The 12,984-nt window shown below is 46.3% G+C and overlaps 1 protein-coding gene across 3 annotated transcripts in view; it reads left to right on the top strand.

Annotated features, from left to right (window-relative positions):
• The window catches only part of Gga2 (golgi associated, gamma adaptin ear containing, ARF binding protein 2), a 31,215-nt gene that overhangs the window by 4,169 nt on the left and 14,062 nt on the right, over nt 1–12,984 (top strand). For 2 of the 3 annotated variants that reach the window (XM_028764162.1, XM_028764163.1), the window contains exons 2-8: nt 4,909–4,993; nt 6,418–6,493; nt 9,051–9,149; nt 9,990–10,113; nt 10,947–11,047; nt 12,208–12,288; nt 12,697–12,834. In XM_028764162.1, the coding sequence (XP_028619995.1) occupies nt 4,909–4,993; nt 6,418–6,493; nt 9,051–9,149; nt 9,990–10,113; nt 10,947–11,047; nt 12,208–12,288; nt 12,697–12,834 (704 nt within the window). Of the gene's footprint in view, nt 1–554; nt 574–4,908; nt 4,994–6,417; nt 6,494–9,050; nt 9,150–9,989; nt 10,114–10,946; nt 11,048–12,207; nt 12,289–12,696; nt 12,835–12,984 lie in introns of those variants that run through there. The other variant, XM_028764164.1, reaches the window with a different exon arrangement.

The following is a 12,984-nucleotide window of genomic DNA, read 5'->3' as shown; positions in this document are numbered from 1 at the left end:
CGAGAGGGGAAAGAGGGATAGAGGCTCAGAGTAGGACTGGGCCTGACCCCATACTGTTCCATGCTGCCACTGAGGTTTTGTTTCTTGCATTTGCTCAGGGCTCTGCTCCCTGCTACATTCACCATGATTTTCAAAGGTTACTGTTCTGTCTATATGGATCTGATGGCTTAGATTGTGATCTTGAGATCTGGATGACCAAGAGGATGTCATAGGAAGATGACCAGACCAGTGGGGTGGAAGAGGGCAGTGATGAGGCCTACCTGAACTTTAGACTTTGGTTGGAGAAGGGATAATTCCCCAAAGAAGCATGAAGAAGCTGTTACCATAACATACAAAGGACAGTTGCAATGCCCCCCCAAAAGTTTAGTGGTTGCATGCCTTTCATCCCAGCACTCAGTAGGCAGAAGCAGGGAGATCTCTGAGTTTGAGGCCAGCCTGGTCTACAGAATGAGTTCCAGGACAGCCAGGGCTACACAGAGAAACTTTGTCTCAAGAAAAAAAATTCTTATTATTATGTTTTTTTATTTGTATACATACAGGTCCCTCTACAGTGTAGGTCCTGGGGAACTGGAGGTAAGGGCCTTTATACACCCAACCGTTTCTCTTGCCCAGGGTTGGTTGGTTTGTTTGGTTTTTGGTTTTGACATGGTCTTGCTATGCAGCTTGGTCTGGCCTGGTATTTAACTCAAGGTGGTCTTGAACTTGTGGCAATCCTCTTGCTTCAGCCTTCTGAGAGCTAGGATTGAAATTATTAACGCCATGCCCGCTAGTGTGTTTATCATTGTTTCATGTGACTGCATATAGCATTGCCCCTGTCTTGCTAAAGAAGAACGTTGAGCGCTAGCGTAAGTGTAGTGTAATCCAGTTAGCTGCCTCCCTGTAGAGGTGTGTGTGGAGTCTTCAGATGTTGCCAGTATTGTGCTGTTTTTCAAGGCATATGATTACCTTGGTAACTGTGGATTCGAACTCTGGTTTAGTAAAATGAAGCGTTAAGTGGCTCTCCTCATTCTTGCTTCCACCTGGACCTGTTGTCTTCCTTCCTGTCCTACTTGTATTCCACCCCTGGAGCTCTGGATTGCAGTCTACTTAGATTTCGAAATTTGCTCTCCTTGCCTGCAGGCCAGCTTATAGCGTTCAGGCAGGTCCTGGCAGGTTTCCCGTGTAGGCTGTATTGGATAATTGATGGGCTGTAGGGCCCTCAATTGTTGCCCTAGGGAAAGATTCTTTGTGAAGTCAGCACTTCTGGAGAATTGAATTGGACTCCTTGAGGGGCAGCTGGTCCAACCTCCAGGCTCCTTCTTGCAATCACACTCTGACTCTAGTGACCAGGCACCCTCATGATGACCCTGGTGATTGATTGGCAGCTGGCTGAGATAATTTGGCTTCTCAACTGGTCACTCTCCACAGCTGGACTTTTCTGTTGCTGTCTTAATACCTTTGACCCAGAGCAGAACAGGAACAGGATGGCAGTAAATCTTAGAAATACCTTTTTTAAAAGCAAATATGTGACAATGTTATTTCTTTGGACTCTCCTTGTCCCTTCTAAGGTCAGCCTCAGTAAGGATCCCGGGTGTCCATTCTCAGTGCCCTGAGGACTGTGACAGTCACAAAATGAAGAAGGGGTCCTTTGAGGGTCTTGCTGGCTGTTCCCCTTTGCTCCCCCTCCCAGCTCCTGTCTGATTCAGATTTTTGCCAGACAGATCCCAGCACCTGTTCTCACCAGTCAGACCCAGTTGCCGGGCCCCCTAGGGGTCATTTTCTCTGGTTGCCTGAGACCTCCGAAATAGCTCGAACAGTCAGGGATTATGTGTTCAGAGGTCAGGGTATATCAGAACTAAAATTGTCACCCTCTGGTGGCAGCCATGGACTGGCCAGTTAGGCCAGCCCTGCACAGCAGAAGATGATTCACTCTGTCTTTAAGTGCTTATCTGTGCAGGGACATTCTGGTGCCTGGGCAGGTAAAGGTGAGAATTACCTCATTCCTGCCTTGGGGGAGTCATACTTCTCCTGGGACCCTGCCCTGCCTATGTCAAGAATCCAAACCTTCCCACCAGGGCTTGGGGCTAGGCTCACCTGGTGCCTAACTTTTGTTTGCACAGTTTTCTTGCTCTTTCTGTGCCTGGAACAGAGTCTCCTCAGCTGTAAAGGGTAAAATGATAACATTGCTGTCGTCTGTCCTTCCGAGGACTTTGGCATGGTGTCCTGCTTAGCTAGCAGCCAGAGAAAGAAACAATAGAGGTGACAGCAGTTTGGGGTCATAGTAACCCTTGAATGAATCCTCACCCAGAATCTAGCAGCTAAAGACACAACCTCTTAGGTCTTGTGGAGCTTTGCTGCTTCCCTTGTTAAGGGTTTGGTAGCTTTCTAACTTTCTCTGCCACAGTGGACTCCCTTCTTCCCCAGGTACCCTGCAGACAGGGAGGAAGGAGAAGGCTACATTCTGCACACTGGGCTTTGTTTTTCCTTCCAGGTCTAAATTCCTCTGAGGTGTCCTCCTTGACCTTGTGTTCTGAAGCTGAAACTTAAATGGGGAATTACTCTTAGGTGATTCAGGCACTGAGTCTGAGAACCACTGTGTTAAATGATTTATTGAAATAGCTACAGATGGTCCCAACTTAGAATAACTAGGCAATTTGGTTTATTCTTTTAAGATTTATTGTTCTTACTAAGTTTTGGGTGTGTGTGTGTTTGTACAAGTTAGTGCTGATGCTCAAGGAGACCAAACGAGGGTACCAAGACTCCTGGATCTGGAGTTAGGGGTAGTTAGGAGTGGCCCAACATGGGTGTTGGGAACTGAACTCAGGATCCTCTGGATTCACCACAGGCTCTTAACCACCAAGCCATCCCTTCAGTGCCAAGACATAATTTAACGAGTTATTACACTTTAATTTTAAATTATGCCTCTGTGTGAATGTCACTGTTGGTATCACAGGAAGCCAGAAGATGGCACTGGATCCTGTGAAGCTGGAGTTTCAGGTACTTGTGAACCACCCAATATGGGTGCTGGGAATTGAACTCAGGTCCTCTGCAAGAGCAGTACACACTTGTAAACCAGCTCCTATTGCATTGTACTTCTTTTGTATATGTATGTGTGAGTGTGTTGGACTCAGTTCTTCCTCCAACATGTGGGCTCTGGGGACCAAACTCGGGTTGTCAGGCTTGGTGGCAGGTGCCTTTACCAGCTGAGCCATCTCACGAGCCATCAACTTACAAATTTTGGAGTGTAAATAAAGTTAATTGGGGCAGTCTTACTGGGAAGTCACTTAATGGTTAGTCGGGGAATGTCTGTATTTCATACCTCTGCTAAGAACTATAGGAAGGATGTAGTGTCTGTCTTCAAGGGTCTTAATCACTTTAGGCACAATAAGGCATCTGCATGGTTTTTATGGGAAAAGGTGGAGACTATTGAGAGTTAAATAATTATTGATTACTTACTGTGTTGGCACTTTAGACACACCCTACCTAAATCACATGATAGTTCCATGAGGAAAATAGGATATTCCTTTATTTTATAACTGGAGCTGAGTCAGAGAGTTTGAGGGTGTTAACTGATGGCTGTGATTATTTAGGGAAGACTTAGGGATCACCACCACGAAGCAGTGACTGGAGGGGAATGGTGTTAAAATGGCAGCCTGCTCCTGCTGTTGGAGTTGAGGCCTGAGAGTTGGGATCCAGCCTAGGCAAATTAGTGAGACCATGTCAGAAAAGAAAGGGAGAACGTTTCAAGGGATATCATGTATTTTGTGTGGTGGGAGAGAAAAGATGAAGGAAATCTTTTTTCTTTTAATTTTACTTTTGTGGTACCGGGGTGCTGTATACCTGAGCTCCACGCCAGCTCTCAAGTCATTAGGAAAGGGTGGTGTTTGAACTGGGATGCGATTGGCAGACAGGGTCCTGCCAGACAGGGTCCTGTGTGTGGATGTTTCGGTGAGGAAGCTGACAAAAGTCATGTTCTCTTTGTGTTTAGGATGAAGTCCATAGATAACTCCCTTTGAGTCTCAAGTGACTTCCACGTGATGTGAATGTGACCACAGTAGGAAGCACTAAGTTGACTTTAGGTTGAGGATGGAGCCCCTTGTAGTCAAAAGGGCGGAGACTTGGTACTGCAGCGGGATGGGGAGGAATTTTCTGCAGTAGGAATTCTGATAAGTCTATAAAATTTTTTAAATGTTTTAAAATTATATTTTAAGTGGGGTGCGTGTGTGTGTGTGTGTGTGTGTGTGTGTGTGTGTGTGTGTGTGTGTAACTACAGTGTACAGTGAAACTCAGAGGAGAAGGTTTTGGAGTCAGTTCTTTCCTTCCACCATTAAGCTCAACTCAAGTCATTGAGCTTGGTGGCAAGCACCTTTACCCACTGAGCTGTCTCACTGGCCTCCTGAGGAGGCATGAAGAGTGAGAAGGCCCCTGAGAGGAGGAAAAGACCTCCAGGAGAGAGGATAATGACATCAAATTTCACCCGTGAGAATAGATTTTTGTGGCCAGGACAAGGGTGGACAAGCCAGAGCCAAGAAGGTTGTAGGAAATGCAGGAGCCCAAACCATTGTCTTCCTGCAGCAGGCTATTGTCTTGATGTTGTGGCTCGTGGCTACTGCCCAAGCCAACCACATGGCAAAGCCAGGGTGGGTGATCCTGGCACTGGCAAAAAGGCACACACAGGCCAACTTGGGTTCTAGAAATGGCTGTACACTTGCCAATTAATTTTCTCATTTATGCACCCAGTGCATCTACAGTAAGGGCAGAACATTTCTGGCGTGCTGTACTTGACTGTGGTGAACAACATAAGCATCATCCCTGCCCCTTTCAGTTGCCTGCCCACCTCTATGACTTCTAATGTATGATGTCATGGCCTATGCAGAAGGCACACATTTCTTTTGTTATACTTTCTTAACTTTGTCAATTCCTTGACAGACAAAGCCACAGACCCAAGCATGGCGGAGCAGGATTGGTCAGCCATCCAGAAGTTCTGTGAGCAGGTGAACACCGACCCCAGTGGGTAAGCTCCTTTACAGACATACTTGACTTTGAGAGCAGGGGGCTGAACTTGTCTCCAGGGACTGTAGCTGGGACTCATTTCACTCTTTTCTTTTCCTCTATGGTATGGTGTTTATTATTATTGTTGTTATTATATTTAAAACCATTTCATTTTGTAGCTGTTGCTTTATTTATTTATTTATTTAAAATTTATTTGGGAACACTGTAGCTGTCTTCAGACACACCAGAAGAGGGCACCAGATCCCAGTACAGATGGTTCTGAGCCACCATGTGGTTGCTGGGAATTGAACTCAGGACCTCTGGGCAGTCAGTGCTCTTAACCACCGAGCCATCTCACCAGCCCCTAGATGTTGCTTTTTTACTTTTTTATTTTTTTGAGACAGTCTTTCTATGTAGTCCTGGCTGTCCTAGAGCTCCATATGTAGACCATACTGGTCTTGAACTCACAGAGATTCTCCTGCCTCTGCCTCCTGAATGTTGGGATTAAAGGCATGCTATGCCATGACTGACTTTTTCTTTTAACTAAGATTTTTTTTAAGAAAAAATTGTGTTGTTATACAAATGGAACTAGGTTTCCCAGTGACAAAAATCACGGACGTATTAGCTATGATTTAAAAAATTTAAAAAGATTTATTTAAATGTATGAGCATTTTGTCTGCATATATGTAAATGCACTGTATGCATGTCTGGGGCCTACAAATACTAAAAGAGGTCAGATCCCTGGACTGGAGTTCTGAGGATGGTTGTGAGCTGCCATGTAGGTACTGGGAACTGAACCAAGGTCCTCTGCAGTCACACCAAGTGTTCAACTGCTGAACCATCTCCTAGCCCTCTACTTACTATGACTTAAATACACTGTTTTATGTAGAAGAACGAAGGGCAAGGTTTTTTATTTTATTTTGTTTTATTATTGCAAGGATGGGCATTAGACTCAGGGCCTTATGCATGTTGAGCCTGCGCTCTGCCACTGAATCACGTCTCCACCCTAGAGCAAGGTTTTGTTGAATTTATTTCCAAAGCCCCTGCAAAGGAAATGAGAACTAGTCATTCACCTGATGTTGGCCTACATGGTACCACATAGTCAGGTGTTTGTCAGGCTTTCACTCTTCCTGCTTTAATGTTCACTGAGTGGTTGTCATGGCATAGATGGGGTCTGTGCTACTCTGACTGTCTGACCGGGGGTCCTGGGAGTGGCCAAGGGAAGCATGCTGCGGCTGGGCAGAAGCTGGCTCTGAGTTCTATAGATAGCTAGGATGGGAGGGCCTCTGTGTCTCACGGGTTTGTGCCTGCGCTCTCCCCGGTGTGCCCTCCGCTGCTTTGGGACACCTTTCTGAAGAGGGAAAGCAATGGGATGGGTGTGTGCCACTAGACTGCTTAGGTTGTTCGCCCCACCCAGAATCCAAGTCTGTTTTGATTTTTCTTCAGCCCAACACACGCGCCCTGGCTACTGGCCCACAAGATCCAGTCTCCACAGGAGAAGGAAGCCCTTTATGCCCTGACGGTGAGTTTGGCTGGCCACTCAGCCCACATATGCAACTCCAGAAAGAACACTGAGATCACCAGACAGGTTCTACTTTCAAGGCATTGACAACAGGCTCGGGGAATTCCCAGGTACTTACTGAGACAGCAGGGAGCCAGCTTTGGGAGAAGGAAAAGAGGAACCCACTTCCATTTGCTTCCCCAACTTGGATCAGGGCTGACAACCAATAGAGAGAACACAAATAAAAATGGGTCTGGGGGAGCAGTTGTGCGCTGTCTGCACAGGGCAGCTGCTGGGCAAGCCTTGCTTGTTGTTGCTAAGCCTGAGTTTGGTCCAGTGTTTTTAGAACTTTTCCATTCCCCAAAGAACTCAGAAGTCTAGATTTTAATATGAATTCTTTGAATATTTATATATTGGTGGAAACACTTTTAAAAATAGGTTTACTTTTCTGTGTATGAGTGTTTTGCCTGCATGTAAACATGTGCACTGCATGCATGCCTGGTGCCCACAGAGGCCCAAGAAGATGCAGGCTCTCCTGGACCTGAAGTTGTAAACCACCATGTGGGTACTGGGAATTGAACTTGGGTCCTCAGTAAGAGGAGCAGGTCTTCTTAACCACTGAGCCATCTAGATCTCTAGTACTCCCCTGCTTCTTCTTTTAAAGATTTATTTATTTTTATGTGAGCACACTGTAGCTGTCTTCAGACACACCAGAAGAGGGCATCAGATCTCATTACAGATGGTTGTGAGTCACCATGTGGTTGCTGGGAATTGAACTCTGGAAGAGCAGTCAGTCCTCATAACCACTGAGCCATCTCTCCAGCCCCTTCCCTCCCTTCTTTTATTTTTTATTTTATTTATTTTATTTTTATTTTTTTATTTTTTTGGTTTTTCGAGACAGGGTTTCTCTGTGTAGCCCTGGCTGTCCTAGAACTCACTCTGTAGACCAGGCTGGCCTTGAACTCAGAAATCCACCCCTCCCTTCTTTTTTTTTTTTTTTTTTGAGAGCAATTTCAGGGAGTTTTTTAAGATTTAATATTTGAAAATCACAAACGAACTCACAGACTTCCCTGGTGAGACGGTGGTTTGCAAAGCAAATCTGATGATTCAGGTATCAATTTGTATTGGGCTTCAGGGATAAAATGATGAACTCCGGAACCCTCCCTTCTTTTTAATGTGGTATTTCCTATTTCTAGAATTGAAAATAAGGCCACTTACTATCTTTAAAAGAGAGTTGGGAGCTGGCTGTGAAATTCTAGCACTTGTGAGGTTAAGGCAGGGGGATCCTAGTTAGAGATCAGCCTGGGGAAAAATTGTGGTGGTTCAGGCCTGTGTAATCCAGCATTCTAGAGGCAGAGGCAAAGGGATAGCTGTATGCTTGAGACTACACTAAGCTAGATAAAGAGTTCTAGGTCAGCCATGGCTTTGAAATGAGGCTCTGTCTCAGAAACAAACAGAGACTCATTTGATATGTTGAAAAATCACTGTGGGCTGGGCATGGTGGTTTTTGCCTCTAATCTCAGCTTTTGGGAGGTAGGCTGATCTTTATGTTTGAGGTTAGCCTGGTCTATATATTAAGTTCAGGACAGTTAGGGCGACATAATAGAGAGACTCTATCTCCGAAAAAGGGAAAGAAAGAAAAAGGAAAAGAGAAAGCTAGTCTCGGTTCGAGAATGCAGTCCCAGTTTGCCTTTGGATGCCAGGGGCGGTGAAGCAAGCAGTTCTTAGGCACTGTGTACCAGGTTTCTACTGCTGGGGACGGGGAGACACTTGGGCCAGAGAGTCATCTAAACACGCCACTGAGCTTCTGGACCCAGACATTACACTTCTAAACTGAGGATGCTGTTGTTTTAAGACAGGATCTGACTGTGTAGCTCCTTCTGGCCTGGAACTCACTAGGTGAACCAGGCTGTCCTTGAACTCAGAGATCCACCTGGATCTGCTGAGAATAAAGGTGTGCATCACCACAGCTGGAAATTGTTTTTGTTTTACTATTTATTTTATGTATATCAATTTTTTTCTGCATGCATGTATGTATGTATATCACATGTGTGTACGGTGAAGCCAGAAGAGGGAGACAGATCTCCTAGAAGTGGAGTTACAGATGGTTGTATAGTAAAATGTGGGTGCTGAGACTTGAACTCAGATCCTTTGGAAGGCAGCCAGTTGTAACTGCTGTGCTATCTCCCGCCCCATCATTGTTTGTTTTTTTGATATAGGAGTTCATATAGCCCAGGCTAGCTTTGAACTCACTAATGTATGTAAGGATAAATTTTAACAACTTATCCTGCTGCCTACTTCCCAAGTGCTGGGATTCCAGGTGTGCACACCAACTTAGTATGTTGCTGGGACTGGAACCGAGGGCCTCAAGCATGCTATCAAAGACTACCAGCTGAGCCAGAGCCCTCAGCATGGTTTTCTTTCTCCTAAAGGCCAGGGGACTTGAGAAAGGATTTGAGGGACAGTTAGCTATGATTTACAAATCAGCAACTGAGGCCTGTAAGCTTCCAGGTTAGCCTGTTGTGCTTCAAGGCTAGCCCGGAGTACTGACTTGCCCTCATGGGGACCTTGTCTGCAGGTGCTGGAGATATGCATGAACCACTGCGGGGAGAAGTTCCACAACGAAGTGGCCAAGTTCCGCTTCCTGAATGAGCTGATCAAAGTATTGTCCCCAAAGGTGAGTGCCTGGATTTGGCCTGCCCACTCTGTTGTACCTGTGTCCCACCTTCAAGCTTTTATCACCCTGCAGATGAGAGGCAAGTCAGGTCGGCAGAACCTGCCTACCTGTCCAGAGCAGGGGCCCTTTGTCCAAAAGCCGTCTCCTTGCCAGTGTCTGAGAGAGCAGCCAGGTTCATAGCTGACCCCTGTCCCTCCAGTGTTAGCAGTTCTGATCTTCCTGGAAAGTGTCGTCATCTGCTGGTGTAGCCTACAGGAGGTGAGAGACTACCATGAGGTCCAGGTTTTCTAGTAGACATAACAGAGGGACAGCCAGGTGTGACTGTTAAGTTTCAGGCCGCTTATTGCCTTGTCTGTTGCACCTTTATTCCTGACATTTGTCTTAAGCTATGCCTCTCACTTGCCACTGGCACCTAGTGCACCCTATACTTGAGTTGAGTTCTGACCCAGGCTGGCTTCAAACTTGAGGCTGTTCTGCCAATCAAGAGATCGTCTTAGCTACTGAGACTTTACCAGTGGTTTTTCTCAACTTGTGGGGTGCAACACCTTTGGGGGTCAATTACCCATACACAGGGGTTGCCTAGGGACCATCTACATGTCAGATATTTATATTCATAACAGTAGCAAAAATACAAGTATGAGATAGCGATGAAACAGTGTTATGCTTGGGGATCACTGCAAGCTGAGGAACTGTATTAAAAGGCCACAGCATTAGGAAGGTTGAGAACCACTGGACAGCTCACTCTGAACTTCAGTAGCATCTCTTGGGTGGGAGGTGGGGGTGTGGGTTGGCCAGCTAGCCCAAGTCCCTTCAGCTCTCTAACTCTTCTGTTTACTTTAGTACCTAGGAGCCTGGGCTACAGAGAAGGTTAAAGGAAGAGTTATTGAAATCCTCTTTAGCTGGACAGTCTGGTTTCCAGAAGACATCAAGATCCGAGATGCCTATCAGATGCTGAAGAAGCAAGGTTTGACCACATTGTTCTTGTCCTCATTGTGTTGTGTTGGCTCAGGGTGCGGTGGGGGGGGGGTGTCTCATGTGGCCTAGGCTGCTCTCAGGCTCACTGTGCACTGTGTTACCTGACATCTCCTTTAGCTCTCAGGCTGGAGCTGGCAAGATGGCTCAGCAGGTATAGGTGTTTCCCATCTCTGGGATACACATGGTTGAGGAGAGAAGCAACTCTCCCAAGTTGTTTTTTCTCATCTCCACTTGTGTGCCCTCCTTCCAGTAAATAAATTAAAGAATAAGTGTAAAAAGATAGTACATTCATAGCTCAGGCTGGCCTTCAATTCATGAGTCCATGAGTCTCCTGCCTCAGCTTCTCAGGGCTGGGATGATGCCTGAGCTGTGTTTATTGGTTTGTTTCCCATTGTTCCTTGTAATCACCAATCTTTCCTTAGATTCTAGCTTAAGTGGTTGTTGGCTTGTGTTCTCAACATGTGGCTTCAAGAAGAGTTGTTAAATTGCAAGTTGCCCAGTGTCTTGGGATTATTGTCAGTGCAGGAGTTATACCCACATGGTAGAAAGAGAACTGACTCCCACGAACTGTCCTCTGATCTCCACATGTGTGCTGCTGAGTGCATTTGCCTCTCCCATGATAAATGATTAAAAGAAAAAGTGTCACCATGGAAATGGGAGGTGGAGCCAGAGCTAGTGATGGACAAGGTCCATCCTCGGGGCCCTCAGTTCTGCTAATGCCTGACTTGCTGCTTAATGGAGTTGTTAGGAATCAGAGATTCGTAGATTTTATCCTGGACTCCTCCCATATCAACATCTTAACCCAGGAATTGCGTGTTTTAGGAATCATAAAGCAAGATCCAAAACTACCGATGGATAAAATCTTGCCCCCACCGTCTCCCTGGCCAAAGAGCATCTTCGATGCTGATGAGGAAAAGTCAAAGGTAAGGATCTCCTCCTGACTTGGTAGCTTATGTGTCCTCTGGTTTGGGAGCCAGGACGGAGGAGAGTTTCCAGGGTTTTAGGTATGAGGTGGCAGGAATCTGATGTTCCTGTGGTGGGCCACATAGTAAATGCCATGTGGTACACCATCCTGTATTCCTGTTGGGGTGGGGGAGTCTAGGCTGATGGACCTGGTTCCGTATACATGTGGAATTGGGAAGGGAGGAATAGCAGGTAGGAAATGGGTGCATGTTGGTGTGGAGCCTTTTTAGTTCCTATAAGCCCGATCCAGCCCATTGTCCTTTCCCTGAAACTTCCAGGAATGGTAGCCTTCCCACATCTGAGGAGGGACTCCTTCTGCCAGGCATATTGCTCAGTCTGCAACTAAATGGCAAATAAGACTTTGGTGAAAGTCCATCCCATCTTCGAGCATGTGGCCAGGTCTTCCTCATTACTCCTAGCATTTGTTTGCATATTTTTTTACATTGCTGGGCATGGAACCTAGAACTGTGTGTGCTAGTCAAGTTCCCTATACCTAAGTACACTCCTGGCCCCACTCTTGGCCTTTTTAGTTAGAGAATTCTCTGCTGTGGAGCCACTTTGTACTCCAAAGGACCTCTCAACGCCCCTGGCTTCTGCTCACTCTGTGCAAGCAGTACCCTCCTCAGTTGTGGCATTTGAAAATGTCTCCCTTCTCTTCCTCCGTTACCCCCATTCCCACCAGCCAGCTCATTACTATTTGCCTTCTGGTCTGTAAGCAGGATGGCAGTCTACCCTCTTAGCTTTGTTTTAACTAATTTTCTAGTTTTAACATACTAAGTGATAGGTGGTTTGTTGCACGGATCCACCATAATATGTATGCATGTCACTTATCAATGACTATTTGTGTGGTTTCAGACCATGATGATTATAGATTACATTCCCAGATATCCTTTAGGGGATGTAATCCTCCCATCTTTTACCCCATGAGAAACCAAGCCATCTTTCCTGATAGACCCGGCACCCACATTCCAGTGTCACTGTGTGGCTTGGTCAGCATAATACATAATGGCCCCAGTGTGGGGCTATTGGTCCTGCTAAGTCTTCACTGGTCCAGCTAATTGCTGTGCTCCCTCTCAGCTGGGGAGAATTACAGCTTCACCCACTCTTGTTCACTCCTCAGCTTCTGACAAGACTTCTCAAGAGCAACCACCCTGAGGACCTTCAGGCTGCAAACCGGCTGATCAAGAATTTGGTCAAGGAGGTGGGCATTTCTTCAGTTGGATCTGGCATTTGACAGGGCTGATAGTGGGTGTGGATGTGGATAAGGTGTGAAGAACATCCTGAATGGGACCAGCAGGATGGTGATTAGATTCGAGGCTCCTTGTAGAGCTTCCCACCTTCTTTTATCCATGGGTCTAAGCTTTTGGTGTTGATAGAGTTAGGTTTGGGGGTCTGTTTCAGAAGGATTAAGATTGAATGTACCGTTGAAGAGTCCCCAGGTCCCCAGACAGTGTTGTCATCTGCAGGAATTCTGGGCGAGCACCCCCACTCACTTAAATGTTCGTGACTTCCTGAACTCCCATCATGCACTGTCTCTCTCTTTCTGGTGTTTAGTTAGGAGTTACCTAGGTGACTCCTCTTACTTCTGTCCATTTGGTTTCCCTCAAAGGAACAAGAAAAGTCAGAAAAAGTGTCCAGGCGAGTCAGTGCAGTAGAGGAAGTCCGCAGCCACGTGAGGGTGCTGCGGGAGATGCTGAGCATGTACCGAAGGCCAGGCCAGGCCCTGCCTGACCAGCAGGCCCTGCAGGTAATTTCTAGCTGTGACCTAAGACTGCACCTATTGTTATAAGCATGATGTATTGTACCTATGTGTTCCTGTGACTGCCATCGTGGTCCAAAGAGTCAAGTTTTCTCTATTCCTTTGTCATCCCTCCCTCCCTCCCTCCCTCCCTCCCTC

Source organism: Grammomys surdaster, unplaced genomic scaffold (genome assembly GCF_004785775.1).
Source record: "Grammomys surdaster isolate TR1022 unplaced genomic scaffold, NIH_TR_1.0 142, whole genome shotgun sequence".
NCBI lineage: Eukaryota > Metazoa > Chordata > Mammalia > Rodentia > Muridae > Grammomys > Grammomys surdaster.
This window is presented reverse-complemented; position numbering and strand designations above follow the sequence as displayed.